General features: G+C 41.9%; 1 protein-coding gene across 3 annotated transcripts in view; it reads left to right on the top strand.

Annotated features, from left to right (window-relative positions):
* LOC125465952 (tyrosine-protein kinase ZAP-70) overlaps window positions 1-14,429 on the top strand; it is a 100,465-nt gene that overhangs the window by 66,925 nt on the left and 19,111 nt on the right. For all 3 annotated transcript variants that reach the window (XM_048559986.2, XM_048559985.2, XM_048559984.2), the window contains 4 exons: window positions 2,811-2,949; window positions 4,364-4,445; window positions 8,031-8,062; window positions 9,073-9,133. In XM_048559986.2, the coding sequence (XP_048415943.1) occupies window positions 2,811-2,949; window positions 4,364-4,445; window positions 8,031-8,062; window positions 9,073-9,133 (314 nt within the window). The remainder of the gene's footprint in view (window positions 1-2,810; window positions 2,950-4,363; window positions 4,446-8,030; window positions 8,063-9,072; window positions 9,134-14,429) is intronic.

The raw sequence follows: 14,429 nt of genomic DNA, 5'->3' as shown, positions 1-14,429 counted from the left end.
ATATGAATCCGTCATAAACCAGGTGTCGATAACTAGATCAAATCCAAGCTCCACAGTCCTGTCACACCCAGTCATGAATGGTAGTGGACAATTTTATCAACTCACTGGAGGAGGAGGAGGATCCACAAATACCCCCATCCTCAATGATGGAAGAGCTCAGCACATCAGTGCAAAAGATAAGGCTGAAACATTCACTGCAACCTTCAGCCAGAAGTGCTGAGTGGATGATCCATCTTGTCCTCCCCCAGGGTTCCCCAGTGTTACAGATACCAGACTTCAGCCAATTTGATTTACTCCACGTGATATCAAGAAACGGTTGGAGACAGTGGATACTGCAAAGACTACGGGCCCCGATAACATTCTGGCAATAGCACTGAAGAGTTGGGCTCCTGAACTTGCTGCTCACCTAGCCAAGCTGTTCCAGTACAGTTACAACACATGCACCTAGTCAACAATGTGGAAAATTGCCCAAATATATTCTGTACACAAAAACCAGGACAAATCCTACCCGGTCAATTACCGCCCCATCAGTCTCCTCTCAATCATCAGTAAAGTGATGGAAGATGTCACATAACCTGCTCAGTGATGCCCAGTTTGAGTTCCGCCAGGGCCACTCAGCTCCTGGCCTTATTACAACCTTGGTTCAAAAGTAGACAAAAGAGCTGAATTCCAGAGATGAGGTGAGAGTGACAGCCCTTGACATCAAGGCTGCATTCAACTGACTGTAGCATCAAGGAGCCCTAGCAAAACTGAACTCAATCGGTATCGGGGGAAAATTCAATGGTTATCAGCTGGTTAGAGTCATACCTGACACATAAGAATATAGCCCTGATTGTTGGAGGTCAGACATTTCAGCTCCAGATGTCTTTACTGGAGTTGCTCAGGGTTGTGTCCTAGGTCCAACCATCTTCAGCTGCTTCATCAATAATCTTCCCATCATCATAATGTCAGAATTGGGGATGTTTGCCAATGATTGTATAATGTTCAGCAACATTTGTGACTCCTGAGACACTGAAGCAGTCGATGTCTGGATGCAATGTGATCCAGTCAATACCCAGGCTTGGGCTGACACGTGGCGAGTAACATTTGTGCCACACAAATGCCAGGCTATGACCATCATCAATAAGAGACAATCTAACCACCATCCCCTGACATTTAGCGGTGTTAATGCCACTAAATCCCCCACTATGAACATCGTGGAGGTTACCATTGACCAGAAACTCAACTGGACTCACCACATAAACACAGTGGCTACAACAGCAAAGTCAGAAGTCACATAACAGCAGGTTGTAGCCCAACAGGTTTATGTGAAGTGAACATTTCACCTGAAGAAGGAGCAGCGCTCCAAAAGCTTGCGATTTCCAATAAACTTGTTGGACTCTAACCTCGTGTCATGTGACTTATGACTTTGTCCATCCCAGTCCAACACTTACAGATCATGGCTACAAGAGCAAGCCACAAACTAGGAATACTACAGCAAGTAACTCACCTCTTGATTCCCCAAAGACTGTCCATCCTCTACAAGGTACAGGCCAGGATTGTGATGGAATACTCCCTATTTGCTTGAAGAATGCAGCTTCAACAACACGCAAGAAGCTTGACATTATCCAGGACAAAGCAGCCCACTTGATTGACAGCACATCTACAAACATCAACTCCCTCCACCAGCGATGCTTAGTAGCAGCAGTGTGTACTACCTACAAGATGCACTGCAGAAATTCACCAAAGATCCTCAGACAGCACTTCGAAAGTCACAACTACTTCCATCCAGAAGGACAAGGCAGCAGATATATGGAAACACCACCATCTTCAAGTTCCCCACCAAGCCACTCACCATCCTGACTTGGAAATATATCACCGTTTGCTAACTGTCGCTGGGTCAAGATCTTGGAATTCCTTCCCTAATGGCATTGTGGATCAACCCATGGCAAGAGGGCTACAGTGGTTCGAGAAGACAGCTCACCACCACCTTTGCAAGTGCAAACAGGGGATGGACAAGAAATGAAGGCACAGACAGTGATGCCCACATCCCACAAATGAATAAAAAAAGACTAGCCTTACGTGATTTCTAGAATTCATAAAATGAGATAAAATTAATATTCTTACGGACAAGTAGAGGCCGGAAGAGGAAACCCAACAAGAATTTATAAAAGGAAATCCAAATCTGACAATCTGAACAGAGATCTTCAGGCATTAATAAAGTTAACTAATAAATTAAATACATTGGAAATGCATGCTTAGATTTTCAGAAGGTATTAATGAGGTTATACGCACCAGGCTTGTTCATAAAATAAACGTGCATGGTACTGAAAGAAACAGCTCCATCTCCAAAATATAAGTCTGATGCTTCAGACTGTGTTGAAGACAAGGGGAAGTTAAGGGCTGGCACAATACTGGGGCCTCATCATTTCTGCCAGGAACAGGGCGAGACAGAATTATTTTCAACCTGCGGTCAACGATAAGTTGATCATTCAGAGATTCAAATTCCTCCACTTCTAAAATATGTTTGTTTCTTGAATGAGATAATGTAAAGCAAAATCTGTGTTCAGTCAATTACACTTGGGAAATTCCGATGTTGCAGACAGGTCTGGCACTTCATTTCGCTCCTGATCAGTAGCTTGTGTAAGAAAGTGACATTATTCAGAAGATGAAGCATGAATTCAGGCTCTTTAAGATTCTCGTACCATGAAACCTTTGGTCTTATTTTCCTGTCAATGGGCAATCAGTTTACCTTAGCCTTTCTTAACTGATATTAAGCATTTTAAAATAGCTGTTTAATTAATTTCTAACACTTCCTTCTTACGTTCCAGGGTGAGGCAGCGCAAAGAAGCTGGTGGATATGCTCTTTCTGTGCTATATGGAAAGTCAGCCTACCATTACATAATAGAGTTAGACAAATCTGGAAAGTTTGCCATTCCTGATGGATCAAAGTTTGATACTCTTTGGCAGGTACATAATAATTGCTCTGAATTCATAGGGTATGGAATTCCCTTACATGGTGCTGCGTTTGTAAGGTCTCCTGCATGGCACTGTCTTGTCCCTGGCATGTACCAGGAAATCTTATGTTAGCATAATCTTGATGCTACACTGCCCAAGTAGTAAATGCATTGTTAGGGTACGTAAGACGAGACAATACAATCATAGATTACTCTCAAACAACAAATACCCTGCAGCAAGGTAAGCCCTGACACTGATGTGATTTAACATTACAGGCACCTAACTTCCAGAGAAAATGATTTTCTGGAAATTCTACAATTGCAAAATGCCTAAGATGTTTTTGGTGGAGTTGTGATGAGTTCTTGGACTTGTCAGAGAGTGTTGCTACATTAACGAGGTAGAGAAGTAATTGTCCTGTGCTTGCAAAAACTTCAACACATATAGCAGTAACAGTGGCAGCACCTCTGAATCAGCAGCACGTTTGAGCAAAGGTTGCAGAAAGGGCATAATGCCCTCTGCCAACCTCGCACCAGACTTCTTCACACTCCTTAACAGTGACATGATGCTGTTTGGCAGACCAGCACCCTGCACGTCCATCCACTGTATGCCACCTCCATTATCTGAGCTCACATTTGCAGACCTCCTCGGTGTCCTGGCTCCATTTGCCCATGCCTTGGCTGGAGATTGTCATGCTTGGTGATGTGTTGAGCCAAAACCTATGCCCTCTTCCCATATCTATCTCTAAGCTGGTGACTCCAGTGTTAAGTCCAGTGGAGGCACCTCTTCATCAGTGCTGTGTTATTCTCTATCTCTCTTCTGGGCTACTGTGACCTGGCAGGAGGGTGGAAGGGAATACTGGGGGGCAAGAAGGGGGTGACATATCAAATCATGAGCAGTGACTTGAACCTGGAGCTTCTGGTTAAGAGGTTGGATCACTACTCACTGCACAGTCACAGTCTTAAACTTGGTGAAATCATTCCCTGTATTCACTGTCATTTTCATAGAGGGTTTCATTTAAAGTGAAATATTATACAGCCAGATGAAACATTTTGAAAACATATGAGACCTACATTACTTAAAATACAGAAATAGTATTCATGGTATTAGAACTATTTCAGACTAATTTAAAAGACAAGTTCTGTCGCTCTAGATCTTCCTATTAAAGTTTTTCTTTCCTTTGGTTTTATTGTTTACTGCCTAATGTTATTTCTATGGTTCCCCAGTTCTCATCCTCTTGACTTGTGGAAACAGCCTGCTTCCTTCTGTCTTGATCTATCCTTTCCTGCTCTAATGGTCAGGAAGCATCAGATTAAATTTGTCACATAGTGGCTGAACTTGGAGCTGCAGTTTTCAATCAACTGAAAAGTTGATTTGGTTGTATGTTCTTGTTCAATGTCACCAAGTGATGTGTTGTTTTGTTTTAAAGCTGGTTGAGTACTTAAAGATCAAGTCTGATGGGGTGATACACGTACTACGCGAAGCCTGCAATAATCCTAGCCAACCTGCTGGTAAGTCAAGCTGTAGTATACTCATGCTGACCAAGCAGCTTCAGTTCACCTTGTTTAATTAATAGTATTCCTAGTAAATAAACAAGGTACTGGGGATGCAGAAGCATCAGAAATGAATACAATATCTACTTTTGTTTTGAGCCACAGAGAAAAAGAAAGGCCTTGCTCTTTGCTGAGTTAACCAGTTCGAACTGGATCTGAGCTGCTGGAGGACTTAAAAAAGACATAAAAGTGGATAAATCTCTAGGGCCTGATCAAGCATATTGTGGGAAGCTAAAGAAGAAATTGTGAGGCAGCTACCAGAAATATTTGTATCATCTACAGCCATGGGTGAGGTGTCAGGTGACTGGAGGGTGGCTAACCTTGTGCCTTTATTTAGGCAACACTGCAAGGAGAATCCTGGGGACTATAGACCAGTGAGTCTGACGTCAATGGAGGGTAAATCATTGGAAGTGATTCTGAGAGATAGGATTTACATGCATTTGGAAAGGCAAGGATTGATTAGGGATAACCAGTATCGCTTTGAGTGCAGGGAAATCATGTCTCACAAACTTGACTGAGTTTTTTGAGGGATCTAACCAAGACAGATGAGGGCAGAGTGCTAGATATTATCTACATGGATGTTCGTAAAGAGTTTGACGAGGTTCCACATGGTACACTGGTTAGTAAAGTTAGATCACATGGGATTATTCAGGGAGAGCTTGCCAATTGCATACAAAATTGGCTTGACGGTAGGATGATCTATCTCAATCAGTTCCAGAATTTCAATGATAAGAGGAAGAAAATATATGTGATGGAAGGAGAGGATAATATTACAATCCCATTTGGAGGAGAATGGCCTGCAGATTATACAATCCCTGACTATTTGAAATATTTTCATTTTTGAAGAAATGGAGACCTATACAAACATCTTACGCTTTAAAGCTGATTATTGTAAAATATTAAGGTTGTTTATCTTTTCTAGTTTTTGCATTTAAGTGGGGTAATGAAATCTTAAGGTCCTGGCTGTTCTTCGGCTGTTTAAAACAATGGTAGGATATGTGGGGAGTGGTGAATGAATATGAGGGTCGCCACATTCCTATAGTTTATTGAAAAACTGCTGCTGTGGTTGGTTTTGACTTTGCCACCTGGGTGGTACTGTGGCAGGACAGATTGACCATCTGTCATAAAACTTGTCAATTTTGCTTCTACAAGGGGAGGCAATTGCCTAGTGGTAATATTGCTGGACTGTTAATCTAGAGACCCAGGTAATGTTCTGGGAAGTCAGGTTCGAATCCTGCCATGGCAGCTGGTGGGATTTGAATTCAACAAATACCTGGGATTAAGAATCTCATGATGGCCATGAATCAATTGCCGGGGGAAACCCATCTGGTTCACTAATGTCCTTGAGGGAAGGAAACTGCCATCCTTACCTGGTCTGGCCTACATGTGACTCCAGACCCACAGCAATGTGGTTGACTCTGAACCACTCCCTGGGCAATAAATGCTCTCTGGCCAGCAATGCCCTCATCCTGAGAATGAATAAAGGGGAAAAATGTGTTTAGGGGAAAAATGGTAATGATCAACAGTAAGTTCAATGTACAAACTGTCCAGACAATGTTAAAAATGAACAAACATGGTAAAGGGTTCATAATCTGTGGATGTTATGTGGCTCTCATACTGATCTACAAGACTGGACATTTTTTTATCAATACAGGAAGATGTTCTGTCAGATAGTTCAATGAAATGTATTCTTCAAAAGTGTAACTGTAACCCTTTCTGATCTTGCAAGGCCATTAGACATCTTCCAATGTTGATAACTTCCAATGCGTATAGGGCAATTGAGCTGACACAAGCTGCCCTGAACATATCCCCCAGGAGCCCACATTCTCCCATCTTCTCACCCAAACAAAATCTCCCTCCACAAGAGGGAGCACTTCGTGCAAAGTGTAAAGACAGCAACTCCTCTGTACATAACTGCAGGAAAATATTGTCTCTGTGCATTAGAAAATACAGTGCGGATACCTAACTCTTCAAGCTTCTGCAGTAATTTAAATCTTGCAGCATTATTATCAACTATTCAGCCATTTTTCACATCAAATGGTGCAGTCCCAATGAGAACCGTTCACCAGAGGTTCACCAAAATATTCCTTTGTGGCTAAATCGGTTAGTTCAGTTGGCTAGGTGGCTGGTTTGTCTCACAGAGTGGTGATGGAATATCGGTTCGGTTCCCACTCTGGTTCGGGCTACCATCAAGGTCCTGCCCTCTCAATTTCTCTGTTACCTGACGTATGGTAATTCTCATGTTAAACAACCACCAGGCATCTCTCTCTGATGAGAGAGCAGCAAGCAGGACTACAGCAACTTCACTTTTACCTTAATTCCTGGAAGCAAAGTTTTCACACGATGGGCAAAACGTCTTGCTTCAACATGAGATTGACAACTCCCTTTGTGCAATCAAAAATGTGAAATAAATACCAATGAAGTTACAACATATAGCATTTGTGAGTCACTTCAGGGCATAATGAGGCATTTAGTAATGCTATTTCAATACAACAGGCAACTTTCCTATTGATGTGGTCCGTGAAAGTGCATGAAATGCCATCAGACTTATATCTTTCCTTGGCCTTCAGTGAGAAATACTGCCCTGATGTCAATCCTGCCATCCCCCAATTGCCCGAAAAGAAACACTGAAGCTGGGTTTGTGAAGAGGAAACCACATTCCAGCAATCTGTGACAAACTGTTAGAAATCTAAAGGTTGCACTATCCCATTCCCTTCCTCTCCATTTGTCACCAAATTCCTTTCCTTTCTTTGTCGACTGTGGTTCTGAGATGTGTAAATGCATACAGCAATGCATGAAAGTTGCAAAGCCAAATGGCTGATAAATCCACTGCACAGGTCCAGATTTTGATTTTTTTTTGGAATACAGGCTTTACATTGAAAATTGATCCTCCACTTAGTGCAGAGAAATATCGAATTTCCAATTAATCAGTCTAGGCTGTTCACTCAAACAAGCAGATATGCCTGGTCTCATGTATTACGTTGTCAAATTTCCTACAGAGGATTTACTCAGTTCTAATCTTCCTTAACTACACATATTTTCCTTGAGTTACCACCTCTGTAGTAGGATAGAGATTACTTAGGTTATGAAATAACTTGCTTTTCTTCGATATAAATGCCTGGAAGTCAGGTAATGTCTTTCTGTGGCAGATATTTACAATAGCTATATGAAGTACATCTACTTTCATTATGTTAGGAAGCTGCATGCAGGACAGTGGATGATATGTAATGGGGCTTCCATGTTGTTTCAGAATAGATTGACATTAAAGAGAAATGTTATAACTCCTTGGTGACTTCCCATACCTGTATGAACTCTGGTAACATTCACTGTGAACTGATGAGTTGTGAATGAAATTTAGCCAACTGAGGAGCTGTAGCTTTTGAAGAGGAAGGGAGAGGTGAGAAAAGGAAGAAAAAGGACTTTTGTCCAACTGGATTTTAAAATATGACAAGTTCGCAAAGACAAGTTTGAAGAAACATAACAACATAAAAATGTTAATGAAGATGCCAAATTTATTGATGTTAATTCACTTTTAACTTACAGAACCAGTGAGACCACCTACACTTCCCCCAAATGTAAGTATTTTTTCAATGCAATGGTTAAATGTTAAAACTCTGTGTTTTGAAATCACACAACTGAACAGAGCCAATGAATCATTGTACTGTTGACTTTCCGAAAATAATCTTCATTTCATGTCAATTCCCAATTTTTAAACATACATTCAGTAATGATCAACCTCTTTTCATAAATTTTATTATGAATCTTGTTTCAACCATTGTTCCTAATGGAGAAATCTATGACATGCAACTTTCCCTTCATTATGTTGATGATGATCTTGTGTTTATTACTGTTATTTTCTAATGCTGATTAAAGTAAATAGGTTTTTCTCAGTTTGACTTACTGCTCCAATTCTGAGCAGGCTGCATTTTGTTCTTGCCAGTAGACTTCTTTTTTTAAAGGATTCCAGACTGGAGTTTGCTTTAGTCGGATTGCGAAGTGTCCCCTGAGATGTTGGAACTGTGTAGGAGGGGCAAGGAACTGAATATCGCCCTTATCAATCATTTCAAACCATTGTTAATGGCAATGTGGAGACTGCACCAGGAATTGCTAGTCACAATGTTTAATGCTAGATCTAATCAGGGACAGAAAATGAAATTAAAGGAGAAAGCAAAATATTGAATTAAAGGGGAAATTCTTCATTTAACAAAAAAAATAAACTTTCTACAGTATTCAAAATCTGAAGGAAATAAAATCTAGATTTGTAAAAATGAATCTTCAGTGTGAATGATGTTGATTAGCATTAAATCTTATTTGCCTAGAATGAACACATCCTATCTAAATTATCACAAATTTAATAGATTCAGAGTATTATTTATCTTCAGCCTCTTGTTTAACTTTCCAGCAATTACTGTGCTTCATTCCTCAGAAAGGAATAGGATAAAAATGGATAAGACAGCCTTAGCATTACAGCTGTACTTGAGACCACAAACTAACTGTGAATAGGGTGGTAGGAGGTCATCTAGCCCTTCATAAATAATGTTGATCACTTTACTTAAACTTGATAATATTTGTCCTTCATTTTCAGCGACAAAGTGCAATCAGCCTTGCCTGTAACCCTGATGGATACACACCAGAACCAATTGGAGGTGAGTTTGGAGTAGCTCTGCATTAAGTTGGTTGTAACTGAGATTATGAATATAAATGGCAGTTAACAAGGTTGTCAGATGTTTGACTGCTGGTGCCCTTTGTGGGCACACCTAGAAAATTAGTAATTAGCGAATGCAGCATTAGGAGTCAGTCTTGCACTTTTTTGGCAAAGTATCAGTTTTGTCGAGTTTCCTGGATGTTTTCTCTCTGCAAGGCCGAGCAAGTTCTCTCATCGTAATCAAACTAGCTTAATTAACTCCCTATCCCACCTCACAGCACCATTCACATCTGATTCTAGCCCCATTCTACCACCTATTGTTCCTGGATCACAGCTGGGAAATGCCACAAATGACCAGCTTCCCGGCTGCCATCTTTATCTTTAACACCTGGACAACTACTGCCAGTTCGGAGCTGGTCTGAAAAACTGCTGACATTTGTCCCAGACTCTAGAGAGAGGAAAATTTGTGCCTCGCTTTGGAGAGAAGGACCTGTCGGTCCTCTTGGATGTGCTGATATGGAGGTGGGATACTCTGATACTCCAAGACCAATAGGCACAACATGAGATCTTGCCAGCCTGGGCTGAGGTTGCTGTTGAGATCAGTGCTATCTTGGATATCTGGAGGAATGCATTGCATTGTTGGAATAAAGTCCCTCTCCACTCCTCTAACATAGGTGCCAACATTTCCTCATAGATATATCACACTCACTCTATCTCTGCAACTGCACCCACCTCCTACCAAGGCTCATTTTCCATCACTCTCACTACTACCTGCAATATCTTCACTCAGTCTCTTTCACCAACCCCAGACCCCAACAACACTAACCCTGCATATCCTCAGCACTATTTACTCACTTCTTTAACAGGAACAGCTGGATACGCACTTCGTATACCTTAATACTTATCTGCATCTCATTTCAGGATGAAAATAGCTCAAAATCTTTTGGAGTCAAGGCAAACCACTAAGACCTTTAGAAATAATAGAAATAATAGACTGTTCATCCCTCGACCCTGTTCTAGCATTCAACAGGATCATGGGTGATCATGGTTCCTACTGTCCACTTTCCGGCCCTTTCCCCATCCCATAAATATATACAAGAATTCTGCCCCCACAGCTCTTTGTGACAAAGAGTTCAAAAGATTTAATACTCTCTGAGAGAAGAAATACCCTGTCCTCTCAGTATTAAATTGTGGTCTCTTAATTCTGAGACTATACCCTCTGGTGCAAGATTTTCCCATGAGGAGAAACACCCCGTCAACATTTACCCTGTCAAATCCCTTAAGAATCCTATTTTTCTCACTGTGATCACCTCTTATTCTTCTAAATTCCAATGAGTACAGTTCCAACACGTGGTCTTCGCTCATAGCACAATCCCTCCATACCAGGGATTATCCTTGTGAACCTTCTCCGAACTGCATCCAATGAAATGATATCTTTCTTTAAGTAAGGGAGTTAATACGGTGGCACAGTGGCTCAGTAGCTAGCACTGCTGCCTCATAGTGCCAGAGCTGTGGGTTCACTTCCAGCCTTGGATCACAGTGTAGAGTTTTCACATTCTCCCCGTGTCTGCATAGGTTTCCACTGGGTATTTCAGTTTCCACCTGCAGTTCAGAGGTGTGCAGGCTAGGTGGATTAGCCTGGGAACATGGGAAATATAGGGTAGGGACTTGGGCTTGAGTGGAATGCTTTTTGGATGGTTAGTGCAGACTCAAGAAGCTTGCTTCCACACTGTAGGGATTCAATGAAAACTGCTCTCAGCACAGTTGCAGGAAGACTTCCCTACTCTTATACTCCAACCGTCTTGAAACAAGGGCCAACGTTCTATTAGCCCTCCTGATAAACTACTGCATCTTTGAGCTAACTTTCTGTGTTTCATGCACAAGTACCCCCAGTCGCTTTGTGTCAGTCTTTCCCCATTTGTTCTTGTTCTCCCTTCTAAATGAACAATTTCACATTTTTTCATATTATATTTCATTTACTAACTTGTTGCCCACTTACTTAACCTATCAATATGATGGTGGGCTGCCTTACATTTGGCCTCTCCTCCGTTACAACGACAGGATCCTGAGTCTGACTGCCCCCAAGTGGCTGACTGACTATGTCTTGTGTCAGAGGTTACCCTTGACTTAATGTGCCAAGACCCCCTGATTGGAGGCTATCTCCCATGACTCAGTGCATTCACTTGACTTCATTAGTCAGTGCATTCAGTTCAGGAGTTGGGATGTCATGTTACAGCTGTACAGGACATTGGTGAGGCCACTTTTGGAATACTGTATTCAATTCTGGTCTCCCTTCTACAGGAAAGATGTTGTTAAACTCAAAAGGGTTCAGAAAAGATCGACAAGGATGTTGCCAGGGTTGGAAGGCTTGAACTATAGGGAGGGGCTGAGTAGGCTGAGGCGTTTTTCCAGGAACGCCGGAAGCTGAGGGATGATCTTATAGAGGTTTATAAAATCATGAGGGGCATGGATCGTGTGAATAGCCAAGATCTCTTTCCCAGAGTAAGGGAGATAAGAACTAGAGGACATAGGTTTAAGGTGAGAGGTGAAAAGATTTAGAAGGGCATGAGGGGCAAATTTTTCACGTAGAGGGTGGCGCATGTGTGGAATGAGCTGCCAGAGGAAGAGATGGAAGCAGGTACAATTACAACATATAAAACTCATCTGGATGGGTATACGAATAATAAAGGTTTCAAGAGATATGGGCCAAATGCTGTGAAATGGTACTAGATTATTGTAGAATATCTAGTCAGCACAGACGAGTTGGATTTAAGGATCTATTTCCATGCTGTATAAACCTATGGCTCCATGATTTAATTGAGGATTGCTGATAACAATGACACGCTTCTGGGTTTGTGTCTGTACTACATAGCAGTACAGCAATACAGTCGACCTGGCATCTCTGGCTGAGAAGTAAGATACAAAAAAGCAAGGTAAGGCAGGGCTGCTGGGAGCTCAGAGTGAGAGTGCACTATGGGAGTGAGAGAAAAACTTGCAGATACAGTGTGGTCCAGTCCATGAACTGGGTGTTTATCCCGAAGTACGCAGCGTCCTTGCTGCAGCATTACAATATTAATTTCCATTGCACTCTGAGGTGCAGCATTGAAGAAGAGAAGCACAATGTAAATGGATCAGTGGTGTGCCATAAGGGCTCTTAGAAGATGGCACATGTTGGATGCCAGTGTCTGTGGAAGTGGGGTGTGGGTAGCTCATGCCCATTGAGCATGTCCTGAGTTACTATTGCACAGTGAGCAACATAGAGGTTCCTCACATCCAGCAGTGAACTGTAGTCACCAGCTACTAGGTTGGACTTCCATGTCGATAAATTCTGCTGTCTAGATTACGCATGGTGAGTGATAAGATAGAAAGCTGCATATTAGTGACATGAGATCTGCAGTTAATAAAGCTACCAACCAGCAATAATCTGCCTTAACAGGCAAGTCACCACTGCTGAGTGAGAATCACGCCTTAACACCCACACCTTTGTTAAAACATGCAGGGGGTTGTTCTCAATATTATGATAAGCCTTGCTGGATTCCTGGTGCAATTCTGTCACGCTCCTTGTGCTCTCCCATTTTGGTCAGATCCCTAAATGATTCTACGCTAGCTTTACAGCCTTGGTATTAGAAATTCACCCAGTCACACAAAGTTTTCCGTGTTTTCTGGAAAATGATTTACGCACCTGTGCACGTTCATACAGAATTAATTAGAATCTTCATAGTATCCCTACAATGTGGAAACAGGTGATTGGGCCCATCAAGTCCACGCCGATCCTACAAAGAGCATCCTACCTGGCACACCCCATCCCTGTATTTCCCATGGCTAATCCACCTGGGCTACACAGCTCTGGACATTACAGAACAATTTAGCATGTCCAATTCACCTAACCTGCTCATCTTTGGACTGTGGGAGGAATCGGAAATACCTAGAAGAAGCCCACAAAGACACAGCGAGAATGTGCAAACTCCACACAGAGAGTCACCTGAGCGTGTATCAAATGCAGTTCCCTGGAACTGTGAGGCAGTAGTGCTAGCCATTGAGCCACTGTGCTGCACCAACTGTTAACCATAATGTATGTTTAAACAATTAAAGATGAAATAATGCTGCAAAGTACTGATATGTTTTATCATTCTTTTTAGAAAATATCTTTTATTTTTGCCAATTATCTCCATTTCTTTCATCTCGTAGCTGCATTGCTTTTACCTACCTTAAGGGATTGCTCATGGTTTCCACAAGCCTTGTAGTCCTTCTCCAAATTGCCATCACATCCTTGAGTTGAAATACGTCATCAACTTATTTAACCCATATTAGTAAGCTGGTTAGTAGTTTTAAAGATTACAAGAATTGTTTTAGATATTTAAAAAGTAAGAGAGAGGCAAGAGTGGATATTGGTGTACTGAAAAATGAAGATGGGAAAGTAATTGTGAGGAACAAAGAAATGACAGTGGAACTAAACAGATCCTTTACATCAGTTTCCACAGTGCTAAACACCAGAAGCATACCAGAACTTCAAGAGAGTGTAGTGCTCATCATGAAGGAGGAGGTACAAGGGAAACTGAAAGGTCTGAGCTGGATAAGCCACCCAGACTATATGGAACACACCCCAGAGTTCTGAAAGAGACAGCTGAGGAGATTATAAAGGCAATGGTAATGATCTTTCAGGAACCACTGGAGTCAGGGAAGGTGCCAGAGGACTGGAAAATCGCCAATGTAACTGTCTGTTTAAGAAGAGAGGGAGGCAGAAATTAGGAAATTATAGGCTGCTTTACTTTACCTTAGTCATTAGTAAGATTTTAGAGTCCATTATTAGGGGTAAGGCTGTGGAGTACTATAAATGCGTGGTTAAATTGGCTGAGTCAGCACAGCTTCATCCAGGGAGGTCATGCCTAGCCAATCTGTTAGAATTCTTTGAGGAGGTAATGCACAAGTTAGACAAAGCAGAGCCAGTGGATGTGATCTATTTGGATTTCCAGAAGGCATTTGATGAGGAGCAGCACAGGAGGCTGTTCGATAAGACAAGAACCTATTAAGGCAAGGTACTGACGTGGATAGAGGATTGGCTGACTGGCAGAGACAGAGAATAGGGATAAGGGAGTCTTTTTTTCAGTATGGAAGCTGGCGAGTAGGGAATCTATTGGGTTCATGTATTCACATAATATAGCAATGATCTGGGCAAAGGGCATTGTTGCTAAATTTTCAGTTGTCACAAAGATAGGTGAAGGGACAGGGAGTGTTGAGGAAGTAGGAGGCTGCAGAAGGACTTGGACAGGCTAGGAGAATGGGCAAAGAAGTGGTAG

This window comes from Stegostoma tigrinum, chromosome 30, assembly GCF_030684315.1.
Source record: "Stegostoma tigrinum isolate sSteTig4 chromosome 30, sSteTig4.hap1, whole genome shotgun sequence".
In the NCBI taxonomy this organism is placed as follows: domain Eukaryota; kingdom Metazoa; phylum Chordata; class Chondrichthyes; order Orectolobiformes; family Stegostomatidae; genus Stegostoma; species Stegostoma tigrinum.
Note: the sequence above shows the minus strand (reverse complement) of the source record. Positions and strands in the feature narration are given on the sequence as shown.